General features: G+C 40.8%; 1 protein-coding gene across 4 annotated transcripts in view; it reads right to left on the bottom strand.

Annotated features, from left to right (window-relative positions):
• The window catches only part of LOC118780625 (serine/threonine-protein kinase WNK2-like), a 50,616-nt gene extending 37,046 nt beyond the window's left edge, over nt 1-13,570 (bottom strand). For all 4 annotated transcript variants that reach the window (XM_036533226.1, XM_036533227.1, XM_036533228.1 and 1 more), the window contains exons 1-2: nt 13,119-13,570; nt 11,651-12,460 (exon numbers count right to left, since the gene is read on the bottom strand). In XM_036533226.1, coding sequence (XP_036389119.1) covers nt 11,651-12,304 — 654 coding nt within the window. In that variant the 5' untranslated portion in view covers nt 12,305-12,460; nt 13,119-13,570. The remainder of the gene's footprint in view (nt 1-11,650; nt 12,461-13,118) is intronic.
• Nucleotides 13,571-15,891: the final 2,321 nt, after the last annotated feature.

Here is a 15,891-nt window from a genome sequence, read left to right as displayed (position 1 = left end):
CTCTGTCTGGAACTAGTCTAAAACGTTTTTCTTTTACTGACAGACTCTGGAGGAAGCGAGCTCTGTTCAGCTCAAGTTACATTTGCGGCCTCCTTATCATAATGGTGGAGAAAAGAACTGTTGGTAAGATAGTGGCGTCTCGGTCTAGTAAGTCTGTTCACACCCAAACTGCACTAGAGAACAGGGGATTTTCAAAGCACTGCTGTCAGCGTATGAGGGACTTTTCCCATATCCTCTGGTGAATGGAAGCTCACAGGGCCTCCATATGCATGGGTGTTGACTTCTCTATATTAGTACTCAGCTCAGATTCCCAGGCTCAACATCCACACTGTGTGACACTATACTCCCCTTTGGCATGTATGAGATGCCAGTTAAACTGAGGGTGTCTCAGTAGACCCTATCTGCATTCACAGTACATGACCCAGCTGTGAAAAAAACACAATCTGAACACAAATACCAGTCTGCCAGAGGCCCACTGCAGTCAGGATCATTGCCCTTACAGCTCTGTAATAAATTCAATTTATTTTTTCCAGAAATGTGCACCAAGACCTTACGTAGGGGCTCTACTAGGTTTCTGAGGAAGGGAATTTTATTTTCAAAGTAAAAGCTGTAAAAATCCATGGTCCACTTCAGCGCCGAGTCCTGACTATGTCATCGCGAGGGGAAAACGCTGTGACCCGCCTCTGCAGCAAACAGAGCAGAAAGGTTGCCGCGTCAATAAAAGCACGTCGGATTAAAACAACAAACAGGCAAATAGGCAAATAGAAATAACTGTGGCGCCACGTAAACCACTGCAGTTAAGCCCCTGCAAAATGATGTCTTTATTTACCAAACCAACAGGGACCATCTGTTCCTGGGCGCCTCGTTCTCACGGCACAGCTGTGCAGCCCGGTTCGCTCCGGACCCTGGCGGGCCGGCAGAACGCATTCCAGCCCGGCTCGTATCCAGGATCTGGGCTGCGGGACCCGTCCCGAGATGACCCGCTACTTTTATCACCCTGGCAGCGTGTGCCAAAGAGCCTGAGACGGCCTTGACTCAGCAAAATCCCACATCCTCCGCAGACATAACACTGCACAGCAACGGCAGAGCCAGAGAAGCCGCTTCATCAGGACTGATGCTTAGTAATCCACCACGCTCACAGAAACTGCAGCCCCAGTTCCCCCCACCCCCACAGTCCCAGGTAGCTCCAGCACTGAAAAGCCTCCCTAACCTGACTCACAAATACCTGCACAGAGGATGGAGCAAGTACAAACAGTCACCTTTTTACTCACAGTCAAACATGTAGTATGCCAAATTAAAGAACCTATCAAAGCCCATAACATCTATAATGCAGAGAAACTGAATGTTTATGAAATGCAGCGCTGCATAAAAGAGTGAGCAAATATTGGCTGAAGGAAAATGACGCAACTGCAGAAGAGGCTGCACACTGATTTATGACGTTGTTCTGCATTAGCGGGAGCCCATTTGGAGCTGATGCACATTCGTTAAACACAGACCTCATATGCTGCTGGACGGTAGCCATCAGCGGCCCTTAGGGAAAGTTCACTTTAAGTGCCTTTTGCCATGATCTCATCTCTCATTTAGCAATCTGCAGCCGATGGAAACTGCCCGACATCAGATCAAATGTTACCTGTAACTGATCAAATAAAGGAGTCAACATCAATTTAAAATCCAGATTTCATGCTGAACATGAGATGTGGTTTGTTAATTCAATTATGTATGTAAACATTTGCTTCAGTGAGATAAATTATAGCAGCAGGTTAATGAAGATCACCAAACAGAATATCTCCGTGGGTGTACCACAGACCCTGGTGGAGGAGATTAGTGCAGCCTTCACCTACAGGCTGTTTGGACAGACAGAGACAGTTTTCTCATTGATATCTGCCACAAGGCAGCATTCCAATCACTTCAGTACTCCCCAATGGAACACATTAGCACCTGTCATTTTGGACTAAACTCCATCCACACCATTCATTAAGACTGTCTGCCAACGGTCAGAGGATGCTTGTTAACTGGATCGAACATTGATTTCAGAATTTTAAAACTGCCGTGCAGAGCGCATGGTCTATGACAGCAACAGCTTGAAGCAAACGTCACCATAGAGAAGTGTGGTAAGAGGCCTAGGGTTTCGTGCAGCTCCGTCTTGCCAGCGCAACTCCTGAACTCCTTCATCAGTAACAAGACCTGGTAGCCCCCCTCTCTAAAGACTAAGGACCATCTCTCACACATGCCATATAACCTGCCATGGGTTCAGAGTGGCAAACCTGCACCAAACTACAATGTTGGTTGTCCCAGCCTGACCCAGGGGCAGAGTTCTCATGCTTTAATTCCCATCTGGATTGGCACATTTACTAAAATCCAAATTCATGTCATTTTCTTTTATGTAACGAAAATATGTCTCATGCTGGACGGTTTATGAAGGCATTTTGAAAGGCAGGGGGATTACCTCATGGTGTTGGCTGTAACCATGCACTCCCTCAATACCTCTATTTGTGTGATTCATACCCACAGCTGCATGATCACCAGAAGATCACATTTTGTTTTGTTTTTCTCAGTGAGAGTTAGACAGTAGTCAACACCTACACGATAATATCTAAGCCATGGAAGAGGGAAAATGATCCACAAACACTGAACAAAAGAAGCAAATACCTCTTGCATTAAACACAGGATACTTCTCCATGTTATCTCTTATCGTGCAACAAAATATTTCAGTACAGGCGCCCCATGCACTTCTGATTGTTTAATGTTGTGAAATATGTCCTGGTAGCTTGATTACACCCTACATCAGCAACTTTTATTTTCTTGATTAAATGCTGTCCGTTACAAACGATGCAACTTTTTATTATATGTCAAATTGTTTTGTTTGTATTTTTGTATTATGTCTGCATTTTTAATATATGACATTATACAAACAGAGTAAAGACAGTACACTTCGGGATCACCTGAATTCCACATATTTGAGATTTTGGCATTCTGATCCAATCAGATGACTATGTGCTCTGAGGTCAACTGTTGCCTCCCTCCATATATAGACATGCTGTCATGTTTCTGATGACATGTTAAGACTTTCACGTGTGAAGAACATTTTCACAAACCAGGCAGAGCACCACCCTGAGCATGTTACTCTTCTGCCTACAGTAGCATTATCTCAGGAACGTCTGAGCTGAGGAGAGAGCCAGTGATTAACGGCTTAGGTTCATCAGCTGACGTCTGAAATGAAGATGCCGAAAAGACCCACGACAGGCGGGCCTCCTCTGCGTCACTACAAATGCCAAGCCTCTCTACAGGAACCATTATGCAAGGCAGAGGGTGGCTGACTGTTGGATTCACAAAACCTACCGAAGCACATGCAACAGTTTCATTGCTGTATTCAATGAATATAACATACCACTGCAGTCCACAACATCAGTCAAGCACAGAAGTAAGAAGTACACTGTATCATGTGTCAGTAAAGATCCAAGGGTACATGGGACAGTCAACAGCTATATCGTTTCAGTCTTAACTCTAACAGAAATGTCAGAATTGAGCAGGTAGGCTGCTAGAGTTGGAAGTTATGGACTGCTTGTGCTTGCATATGCAGACACACAAGCACACATCAGTGCACCTTCCCCTGTGAGGAAATCCTTCCCTCATGCTGGTTCCCGCTGCCCGCTCATTTGTGACTGGTGACCCACTTGCACGTCTTTGTTTTTCCACCTCAGTGATCTGAAGAGTTCTCTCAGCGGGCTCACTAAACACACACAAACTCACATGTCCTGTACTCTTACCAAGATCAAAGAACAGGAGCTGGGAGTCCAACACCAGTTCTACATACATATAATGCACCTTGCATGAAGGAAAGGCAGCATTTGCAGTTCCTCCTCCCAATATACGCGGAGTAATCAAATTTCACATCAGAAATGAGAGTCCTTCGGGGACCAGATTCCCCTTTCTATTGAATCAATATATTAATGAGGCAGTTGGAGGAGCAGCAGGCAGATGCGTGGGTGTGATCTCTCACACAAAGCGAGAGTGCTTCCCTTCAGTCTCCTCGGCAGAGTGACTGACACACACAGCCTGGCTGTAGATGGGCCCAGCGCCACGAGGGCATTTCATCCAGGACTGCTTGCCCAGACAGGCCTCTTTGCCTGGCCAGGCCAGTGTGACTTTTTGAAACTCGCTGTTACAGAGAAATGATTTGGAAAATCACTACAATTTGAAGCTAGGCACCATAATGATGAAAATTGTACATTTAATATTTAACACCTGAGAAGTGACCTAGCCTATTAACAACAGGATTTGGAGCTTAGACCTTTAATACAGCCTTAAGATTGCGCAACAGACTACACATGCGGCCACTGCTGCCAATTTTGAGATGAGCACTACAGACTTTTGCATTCAAGCATTTAATTTATGCTTTACTACAAACCCAAAAATGAATATGCATTTTAGATTTTGAATATAACAGAGTTCCCCTGAAATGAAGGAAACATGCATACTTAACTTTACCTCCAGGCTAACCCTTAATGACTTGTGTCAACCAAAAAAAATGACTTTTAGAGGGCAATTTGGCAACTCCCACCCTGAGCAAGTGGCAACACTACAAGGACCATGCTACATTAGCCTGAAGCTCCGTAAACTTCAACTGTCATTTGTAAGAGCAACTAATGCAAATTCTGTGAGAAAGTTGCATGGTATTTAAAGAAAATGTAAAACTGAAACTGATCGTTTCAACCCTACCTAAGCTGTGAAGAATGCTGGTAAAATTATTAGACAACTATCCTGTTTTGTTGTCACATTTCATTCTCTCCCTGAAGGACATACTTGCAAACATATTTGGAATACTCTGAGCTACCCAACAAGCTACCATCACATTCCCTCTGCTCTCGAAGAGAATTCCACTGCTGCAACCTTCCTTAACATGTTACTTCCTGGATAGCTTGAGAGTTACGTTATCATGGTGTTGCCGGAAGTACAAAATTTGGGTGGCTGTATAGTTTGCTGTTGTACTTCATGAAGGGCAGAGTGTAAATTTATACCATGTCATGGTGATGAAAGGATTAGCAAGAGTACAGCAGCAGTGTCAAGCGGAGTTTGATACATGATGGTGTCTCTGTGTAACTGACAGCAATGGAATGAATGGACAGCACGGACGGTGATAGGCCAGAGCCCTGTGGTATCAGGGCTCACATGTGTCACATACTGTCCATGCTAAAAACACTTTATAGTTCTTAATTTACCTTTGGAAGAAGAGGGAGGGCTCCGTTTATATATCTATAAATGAAAAAAAAAAAACTGCATCCACACAGGATTCTTGCCAACGAGGACAGTGTAATCAGCTTCAAATTTGAATTTTAGGAGGCTCGCATACTTCCTTGATAAACTTCAACAGTACAAATGTATGTGCCAGCCAGAAAGAAAATATGTGGCTCATGCCAAAATGGAATTCGATTTAATCAGACTGACGCCCACAGAAAGGTGATCTCTTTGTCCGATAACTAAACGGTGGATACTAACATTTCTGAAAAGCAAAATGAGCTCTTTGTAAACCATATGCTATATATACTCTTACTTTCTTGTAACGTAGACCTATATATTAAAGTACTGAACGTGCTTAAGAAGAGCAGCATTTCCAATCAGTTCCCAAAGTACCATAGCCAGCTGTTTTCACTTTGATTTCGGCTTATTCAATCTAAAATTGGGAATTGGTTTGACTGACACACCTAACACTGAATTGAAGCTGCGAGGGGATGTAGGCCTATGCTTGAATCTCCCCTTGTTTTGACCCTATGGTCAGGAAATCCACAAAATCCAAAAGCCTAGTATGAAACATACACAAAACAGTCCTCTGCTCAAGAAACCAAGTGCTCTTAAGGAAATACGAACATCCGTTCATGCCAGTATAGAGGAAAGCCTAGAAGAGCATTTCCGGACGGATTAGAATCCCAAAACGTGTGCCATCTGCTTTAGCACAGAGACAATGTGATAGTTTAGAAAAGCAGTGCCGGATTAGCACTTCCAGGCATAGAATCCACGTGATGCTGCTAGGACTCCTGCATGCGAACAGTGGAAAATCACAGACACACACACAGGCACCCTTTCCCCTTCCTCTCCTTCCCACTGAAGGGGAAAACGCTCTCAAAACAGCCCCCTGCACTCAACACCAAGTGTTGGCCCAACAAATAGGCATGGCCATAACAAACATCTACAGATTTCGCGAGCAGCTTAGCCTGCAGCACACTATAAGAGGTTGCAGAGGGAGGACATGGCGTTCTTTACATCAGGTAATATGCAGCTCTGGGAAAGGACACACTCAATTAAACGCGTGGTCCTGAGACGGTAGTTCTGTCCTAACCTAACCCCCCAACAATAAAAACGTCCATATTAAGGAGTTGCACATATTGTTCATGTAATGACATTTGCTGGCAAGGTAGAATTCCCATGTTTTTGGGCACACAGCTACCACTACACACCAACAGGCATTTGATTTTCAGAAATGCTAAACTGCACAGACAATAACACAGTAAAGATACAGAAAATTACTACTGTAATTTAGATGTACAATTTTTTAAAATAGAAAGGGATAGCTGAAGTTTACAATGATATCGGCTATATATTATACTGCAGACTTTGGCTGAGGCTATGGTGCAATACTTGTGCCATGGTTAGCTGATCAATAGGCCAAGCCACAGCGCTGACTAATAGGCAAATCTGCACCACCTACCACCACCACACCTGATTAATGGGCCAGGTGTCAGAGCAATCCCTATTCAATGTGACAGGCTTCAGCGCTAAATCTGCTACATGTGATCAATGGGACAGGCCGTGGTGCAATACCTGCTATACCTGATCAACAGGACACACAACAATGCGGTAACAGATCAATGAACTAACATATAATACTATACTTTAATGCAATGCCACAAAATAGAAAGCCTTAAAACCTCAGTGCCCAAGGTTTTCTTATTTTGACAAAACATCTGAAATACAGACATAATCATTAGTAGCTTACCTTAAAGCACATATTCATGCCACATATGGGCCACATTAAGAATTTAAGGGTTTTTTCAAATATAAATATATTTGAATTAGAAAGTGTTTGATCATAGGGATGTACTTGAAGATACATTTAGATCCTGTAGAGCTTTATGTGGACTAACAACAAACGACTTAAGCTTTTATACATCTGTTTATAGACTACACAAGACAATGTTTTCCCTCATTTACAGTCATTGAGTCGTTGCAAAATGATGTTTACCATTTTACGCTTAAAAAAACACTGAGGTTTCAAACTATGTCTAATTTAGCTGTCAATCATGCACCATTCACTTAGTGTATGGCCTTGTAAAAAAAAAAATAAAAAAAGGAAAAAACTCATGGAAAACTCAGGAAAAAAACATCAAACAGGTGTAGATTTCTCAATGCAGATTCTACACTGAATGAACTGTGAATAATTATTACAGTATCTTGCCACATAAATTTGCAATGTGGTAGCAGCCTGAAAAAGTAAAATGTGGATCATGCCTAAAACATCACAAACCCTGATTATTCATGTTTCTAATCGACAGAGACTGGCATAAGAACTCAAGTGAACACCAGACATAAACACAATTTGTCTTTTTCTACATTAAATATGTGTATTGCAGTATTACCCCATATCTCAAACTGGTTATGATTTAGTCGTGTCAAAAGGACAAGGAAATGGAAAACATCAAACTGGTGGGAAAGACTTGCATATCTCTGGTGTTTAGAAGAACTTCAGATTGATAAGATTGTTTTGAATGAAGAAAAAAACAGGAGGAGAAAGAATTTTCAGTAAGCGTTTAAACATGTTTACAGTCACCCAGAAACTCTCCCTAATAAATGGTTTCACAATACTTTTTTGGATGTTCAGACTAAACATTAAAACAAGTATTCTCAGTTTAAGGATAAGACATAGGTTATCCATTTTCTGCCAAGGGCTATAACTGCAGGTGAAAACAATTAGACTTTTATAACACATTCTAGAAGCGATATTCTATATTTCAATTTGTGGTGACATAACACATTTTAATGCTCATCAATACTTGAAACATTGCAGTACATTAAACATTCATTCTTAAACCCGTGAGACTCCTTATAAATAATTGATGCTATGAAAAAGTGGGTGTTGTACCATTGATCAATGCATTGGAAGCACAATATTAAGACTTTATGTGCATGTCTAAATATGTGGTCTCCTTAAGTCTTTAACATATCAAGCCAATCACTCCCAAGATGGGGATTGCCCGAACCTGGCCAGTCAACATAAGAGGGTAGTTGGACATGAACAGGAAACAGTAGGATCTGTCATGCCAAGATGCCACATGCAGAATGCTGGGCACTCAATGGGCATCACTAAATAAGAAATAATAAATAAGAAATACGTGGGGTACCATTTTTATATATGAATATTAGAGAGGGGGGTACCACTAAAACAATTGGAGGTAGCCTACATACAAGCAGTACACACAACAGTGCTGTCGTATTTGTTTCACTAAGTGCTTGGTCTTGAAATTATTGGTTATTAAATGCATCTTTGTGCTTGTCCCTTCAAAAAGGAAGGAAAGCTGCTTTTCTGAACTGTTTTTCCCTTTTTTGTGCATACTCTGTGGGAGGACCTGTTAGAGCAATGCAGGCAGACAAAACAGCTAAACTGTCCCAACAAAGTACGTAACCAAAAGGTTCAGCCACCAACTACCTCACTGTGTTAGTAGCCTTCTGCGTACCTTTCTAAAATGATCTATGAGCAGTGATAGGTCATAGAATTAGAGTTGGTGGACCACCCCCTTCCACAGTTACACAACAGTCTTCTGTTTTTCTGTATTTAAGCAGAAAATGAACAAAAAAAGATTTGGCAAGCAGTGGAGCGACCAGGGAAGCTTAAGGAATGGTACTGTAAGTGACAATACAGGCAGCCGATGACATCTAATGGAAATTTGGACCTAAAAACAAATTTAGTCCAATAGACTAATGTTTGTTAACAGTCCAGCAGAAAGTGAGCAGAAAAAAATCAGATTATCTGATAACATCTTGAGAGCTCTCAAGTGCAGTTGATATGAACATAACATCTACATGCTACTTCTTTGCAGTACAGGTAAAGTTAAAGGTTAAGTGAATTCATGCTACATACTTAAGCTGAAAATGTCTAGGAACCAGGCAAGGCAATAAAACATGCTAAAATATCACTGGACTTCTCTGACTGTGCCCAGGAATCCCCTAAATTTGGTAAACACGAAGTAGAGCAGAAAACCAAACAATATTTCTAATAGCTTTTGTTTCTGTTAACCTGTCCCCCCCCCCCTCACAAATTATATACATATATAAACAGAATTTTATATTATATAATTATATACACAACATTCAACAGAAGACTACAGACGTTACACTGACAACTCCTATAGACAATTCCTATCCTATCTTTGGTTTTCAGCACCTCAGACTATGGGCTTTGTATTTGAAGCAATAATCTGTCCTCTGTAGTTATACCAGATGATTGAGGTGCTGAAGGAGCTCATATTTCTTCTGTCTAATTCTGCTGTGTATGAGGATGTCTTTTTGGGTCCAACAGCACTGCAGATCCATTCACTGTCACTTTGCATTACCTGCCCTCAGCGGGCACTGGCTGTCCTCAGCTGCTTACTATTGGAGCAGGCCCGGCGCTATGGGGCTGTACGGGGGTGCACTGCACCCCCAGACAGACCTCAGTGCACCCCCAGTTGTCTCCTTATGTCCTGATGTCTGCAGAGCATTTATGACTTTTTGTGCACCCGTGTGGATTGCAGCTGCACCCCTCTGTATTTTCTCCTGGCGCCGAGCCTGTGTTGGAGGACCATTTGATGACAGACTCCTGAGCAGAAGCAGTCTGCACATTGCCCAATCAGGCCTCACAGCGTTAGACCACTGATCTCCTCTAAGAGGCAGACCCCTGTGCATACTGTTTGCAAATGTTTTGTAGCAGCTGTGCAAATTGCAGAATAAATTCCTAAGTGTGTATGGCTGATGTGTGAGGAAGAAATATTTCTAAACCCAACATGACCAATAAACCGAATTACTCAAAGCAGTTTCCCAAATCACTAAAACCCAACATACATTCTTTTGACAGTTTCAGAGCTGTTTCTGAACCACTTCCCTCTCCCTTTCCTTAACCATAAATTCTACTATACAGTTTGTTCTCTGAAAAAAAAAACCCTTGTTCTAGTTCTGTCTCATTCCAGTTCCAATATTGGAAAAGGGGCTATTATTACATTATCCCATGGCCAAGTACAGGCTATTCCAGCTGAAAACAACCAGCATTTTGTGTCAGACTAAGGTGTGAGACTATTAGACTCCAATAAACACATCATTCAACAGTCTTTATGAGATATCAACGACCAAAGGAGGATTAGCATAAGGGACGCCTTATTTGACATCTTAGTAATTTGCTGTATAATAGTATGATACATTTCTGTACCCATGTCTGGAATGGAAGCTACTTTGCTCTTTACTCAATTCCTTTCATAAACAGTAGGAGAAAGGAGATTATGTGATGTCCCTTGTGTGCCTGTTTACTTGTCTGTGTGAAAACAGGATATGCGAAGAAGTTCTAGACAGACTTACACAGTATGTCTGGGTTACTTGCTTCAGGACAGGGATAAAAGGGTTTTATTTTTAGGGCTGCCATGCACTACACATGCGATATTTATAAACAGCCAATATCATATATTTTCTTTCATCTGAAGCAGGCATTCATCCATCATCCGTCACACATTAAGGTGTTGTATGCAGTCTTGCAAATTCTACTTGAGTTGTGGACCGTAACAACCAGCCCTCTCCCAACAAGTATGAAGCAAAAAGTACAATAAAAGTAAACCTGCACTGTTTATCTCTCAATAAACTATTAATTACACAGCAATCCCTCTGCTTACCCATGCTATTGTTTGAAAGCACAAAGAAACACTCTCCGATTTTGTAGCCATAGGAAACTACATTTGCAATTCAATGGCCACTTGATTACAAAATATGTCATGATCCACAGAAAGAATGACAAACAAGGCTATCAGGATTACCTGGACAGTGATATAAGTGTCTATACTGACAACAGAAGACCACATGCAAACAGACATCCCTGTCCATGCCTCTTAATATGTCAAATCAGCAAACAAGTTATTTTCAAGTTATTTTAACATGTTTTCTTGATATTACTAGTCTGAGTTTTCAATTACCTCCAATACATCATTGAAATTTGTAGTTTAGGCAATGTGAAAATAAGCAGTATACAGACATGGTACATCAGTACGCTTTGTGTCGTGACTGCATAATTCTGAGCACTGCACACAGCTTGACCTACATTCAAATTTATTACATTTATAAAAATGTGTAGAACCATTCATTATGGCTGCTGAGTCTCAACAAGATAAGAATGCTTGATGGAACATTCTTGTGAACCTTGTGGTTCCTTTCTTTTCCTATACCATCCTCCTTTAGTAGGGCCAAAACAATGCATGGTTGAGGACACATCTATCAATTCCATCGCACCTTGCCCTTGTCTTTCAGCTCTGTCACCAATGAACAAACCCCAAAACTACACACTCATGCAGTTTATAGACACGGTCAATATCATAGCAATCACAAGATGAAATACAGCCAGATATAATCACATGAAAATCATTACCTGAAGTTCACACCATGCAACCTCGACCCAGGTCTCCGTGTCCAGACCCTTGTAAACCGTCTTGAAAGAACCCCTTCCAAGTTCAATATCAAACTTGAGAAATCTTCCACCAGGTGATGTGGATACAGCTTTCATCTCGGCCTCCTCTTCGTTCTCATCGCTCGCTGCTCTGCCAGTATTTTTTGCGCTCTCGGTAGATGCAGCACTGTATTTCTGGTCGACTCTTTCCTTGTCTTCGTCGGCGCTAACGCTTTCCGTTGCGCTGTCTTTTTGTCCACCTTGACTCTCGGTGCTAGAGCCCTCTTGCAAGCCACCACGAGTGCCCAATGTCCTGTCTACAATTGTACGCAGGTTAATATTTTTGATTTTGCTTCGGTTGTCACATTCTGGTGCTTCGAAGGCTTGCTCGTCGGAGTCAGAAAACCACAAACTTCTCCTGATAAACCTTTGACGCACAATTCTCTGATAATTCGATGGAGGATACGCACTAGGGTCACTTCCCCCTCTCAACACCTCTGAAGGGTCCATGTTATTGACATTGCTGTCACTGATGGTCTCATAAACATTAACGTTAAGTTCACATTCTGAATTGGGAACAGATTGATATTTATATCCCAGCGGGGGATCGGGATTGGATTCACCCGACGATTCCATTTTTTGCGGATAATTTCAATATGTATCACTAACGTTCCCAGAATGTTTTTACCATGGTTGTTCAGAGAACCGCAGCAACCGAGTACCTGCACCGTCCGCCCGCTGACGCAGTTCACCAACACAAGGTATCACTGGAGCGTTTTCATCACACCAAATCTAAACAGCAACAAAACAAAGATGTATCAATTTTCCCTTGTAAAATTATGACATACTAATCAACAAAGCAGGACAGCAGTAGCAGCAAGCTAGCTAACATTTCGAGACTGGAAAAGGATGTTATATTATCCGTTTTTAATTCTGTGGCTAAGCTCTTGCGCAGATTGATAGCTCGTTAGATAGCCATGTAAAACATTCCACCTGTAACATATAATATACGAATAAATATTTGTGCCAACAACATCAGCCGGTAATGTGCAATCGAAGGGTGTCAACCACGCTAACGTTACACCTAAAACAAACGGTCTTATTACTATGAAGATAGCTAGCTACTTCGTAACGTTAAGCTAGCTAACTAAATGATATTACATGCCAAGGCGGCGCGAGCTTCTGTTAATACGTTAGGTAGCTAAATACCAATGTATAAGCTGTGGCTAGCTGGCCCAGCTATTTCAAGTTATCTAGAAGCTAACTAGCGAGCCAGTTAGCTATATTTAACTATCAAGCCAATTGGCTAGCGGGTAAAATCACTGATATTAGTGCCTCCGTCATTCATTATATAGATATCTTGCAAACAAGTCTGTTACTTCTAGCTTTCTAACGAGGTAGCTAATTGGCTAAATTGCCTTTTGTCATTCGGAAACAGGACAATACTTACAGTTTACAGTATATAGCTAGCTCGCTAGCCATCAATGTAACGCTGCTAGCTAGCTGGCTAACCGGTGGAAAATCAAATCCAGGCAACACAAAACAGTAGTGAGCAACAGTCCGTAAGCTGGCTAACCGCAATTGTTCATTTTCTCGGCATTTCGTTTTGATTCCATTGTTAGGCTACAAATAAAATAAACACTCATTCAGAGTAAAGCTAAAAAACAATCAGCATTGCCCCTCTCTTCTCATTTCAGCAGCTAGCAAGCTAGCTGTAACGATACAATATAAAACATAGCCATCTAGCTGTGTCACTCGGTTCAAAAAGCGTCGCTAGCTAGTGCACACCAGGCATGCTGATTTAATTATGCATCCAGACCGCAACAGGATTTTTCAGGCGTGATAACCTCAACATCTGTCTAAACTGGAACGCCACAAGGACCGGTTTCCTCAGTCCTTTGAAATTTAAAGGTAGTCAATGAGCGACATCCCCGTTTCAGCTCCAATTTTACACATTCATTCCACGCCCCTAGCAACGACACGTAGGCCTGTCCAATAAAATAGCACGTTTTCGGTCGATACCTCCTGTTTATTACAACGGAGGTGGGGAGTTGTGTGGACCCAGCCTACACGGCCTGTCCTCAATATGTGGGTAGATTCTGCCCCCAAGCTTTGATCTTGGATCAGTCTACACCTTTTACACGAAACAGCTGCGGTACAAAAATGGGAGAATAGGATGGTCCTGGGTCGGCAGGTATACGGTAGTCTGACAAAACCCGTTGATGCACCTTAAAACATGAAATCACGAAGAATTTAGAAATGGAATATTGCATGTATTGGAAAGATTGAATTAAAACCGGACATATTCAGTTATTCAAAAGCACGCACGTCCAGGTGTTTAAAATTGAAATTAGTGTAGGCCTACGTTAGACGTAAAACGTAGTTAACACTAATCACTGGACTCCTCTTCCTATGAAATAGTTTATGTAAAATATCGAATGGCAAACAATGACATTGAGAGGAATTACATAGGCATATATTGTCACATGTTACCTAGGCCTAGCAGTATTACTACGACACAGCTACTACTACTACTACTAATAATAATAATAATAATAATAATAATAATAATTTTCAGAAATTCCTACAGTGGAACCTGGTCTCTGACAAATTTGAAAAAAGGGATGAAGCTAAACCTAAATTAATAATATTTTTTCTTCCTGTTTGTCGTCTTATTGTTATTATTAATTTGTACATTCATTTTTGCAGTGTAATTCAAAGAGCAGGATCAAGTTACATCATCATGCCAATAATATTGATAAAAATGTTTTATTACATTGAGGAGTGTATTTCATCTACATACAGTATCAATTTTAAAGTATCATGTTAAGACAGTACAAAGCTACAAATATGTAGCCTATAACACAGATACCACTCTGATGTCACATGGTTCAAGCCAGTCTCTGCTGTGTTCAAAATGAGAGCAATTACATACAGTTTAATACAGCAAATATGTTTACACATAACACTGGAAAAAAACACTTGAATATCTTAATTAAGATGACTTTCTGGAAAAAAAAAACTAAAAACAGGATTAGAATATGAGTCTCACTAGACCTGATTTTGTGGATGTACAGCACATATAGTACTGAGGATGCATTTGGATCGCATAAATTACTTGTAGATATGTCATCAAATGCTTTTTAAATTCTCAATCAATTCCCAAATGTAAGATTCAGTGCAAACTGTTAATAGAAGACTTACTCAAGGGCTTAATTTTGTGGAAACCATAGCCCATTTAGATTACAGCCTGTGTTATTTTGTACAAATGAATGGATGGTATTCCTGCGAATTTTGCAGAAATCGTCATCCACACAGATTACAGAGAAGCACATTACAATTAGCCTGTGGCATCAATCACATTATCTGTTTTAGTGTAATTTGAAGAGGAAACGATTTTCCCTGCCTCTTACATTCATTGCTTCAAGTTCTTATATTAAACTTATTTTTTGAATTTGTGACGTATTCACAGGCGTGCATTTTATCTCCGGAAAAAAGCAACAAAACAAAAACTGGATGCACACATGGATAACGTAACGTGTAACGTATGGGATGGTGCATTTCCAGAATGCGGGCGTCTACTAAGTAATTAAATGACGAATGTGATGTGTGAAATAAAATTTATGGGAATAATTACAAGAATTATTATTATTATTATTATTATCGCTAATTATTATTACTTATTTCTTATGCTGCTCTTTTTAATTGCCTTTCTTTGCCTGTTTTCTTATAAAAAGCTGACTCAGTGAGCAACGCACAAAAATTCCAGTGTAACTGTACAGTCCTGTACCTGTGCACTATGGCAATAAAATCTCTTGAATCTTGAATCTCTTGAAATAAAATTTATGGGAAGAATTACAAGAAACTGCAGACTGCAGTACCTCCAGTGTACAATAGTGGGCACTACAAATCCTTAACAGATATTAAAATGCAAAACGTTATTTTTAAATTGACATTACGAAGACAGCCATTCATAAACATGATAGTAAATACTCAAATAATATGACATGAAATACATACAGTTATTTCCTAATATGATTTATCTAATCAAAAGTTTATATTTGTAAACATTCTTCTCCCTCAATTAAAGCCATGCAACGTGTAGCCTATTATAGGGGGTTCTATGTACATTTCACGGTTGTAATCTCATTTGTGACTCTACATCTTGTAAAATGTGTATGTCAACGTAGGTGTCATACTTAAGTCACGCCACCCCATGATCT

This window comes from Megalops cyprinoides, chromosome 7 (genome assembly GCF_013368585.1).
Source record: "Megalops cyprinoides isolate fMegCyp1 chromosome 7, fMegCyp1.pri, whole genome shotgun sequence".
Classification (NCBI taxonomy): Eukaryota; Metazoa; Chordata; class Actinopteri; order Elopiformes; family Megalopidae; genus Megalops; species Megalops cyprinoides.
The sequence above is the reverse complement of the archived record's forward strand: the minus strand, read 5'-3'. Positions and strand labels throughout refer to the sequence as shown.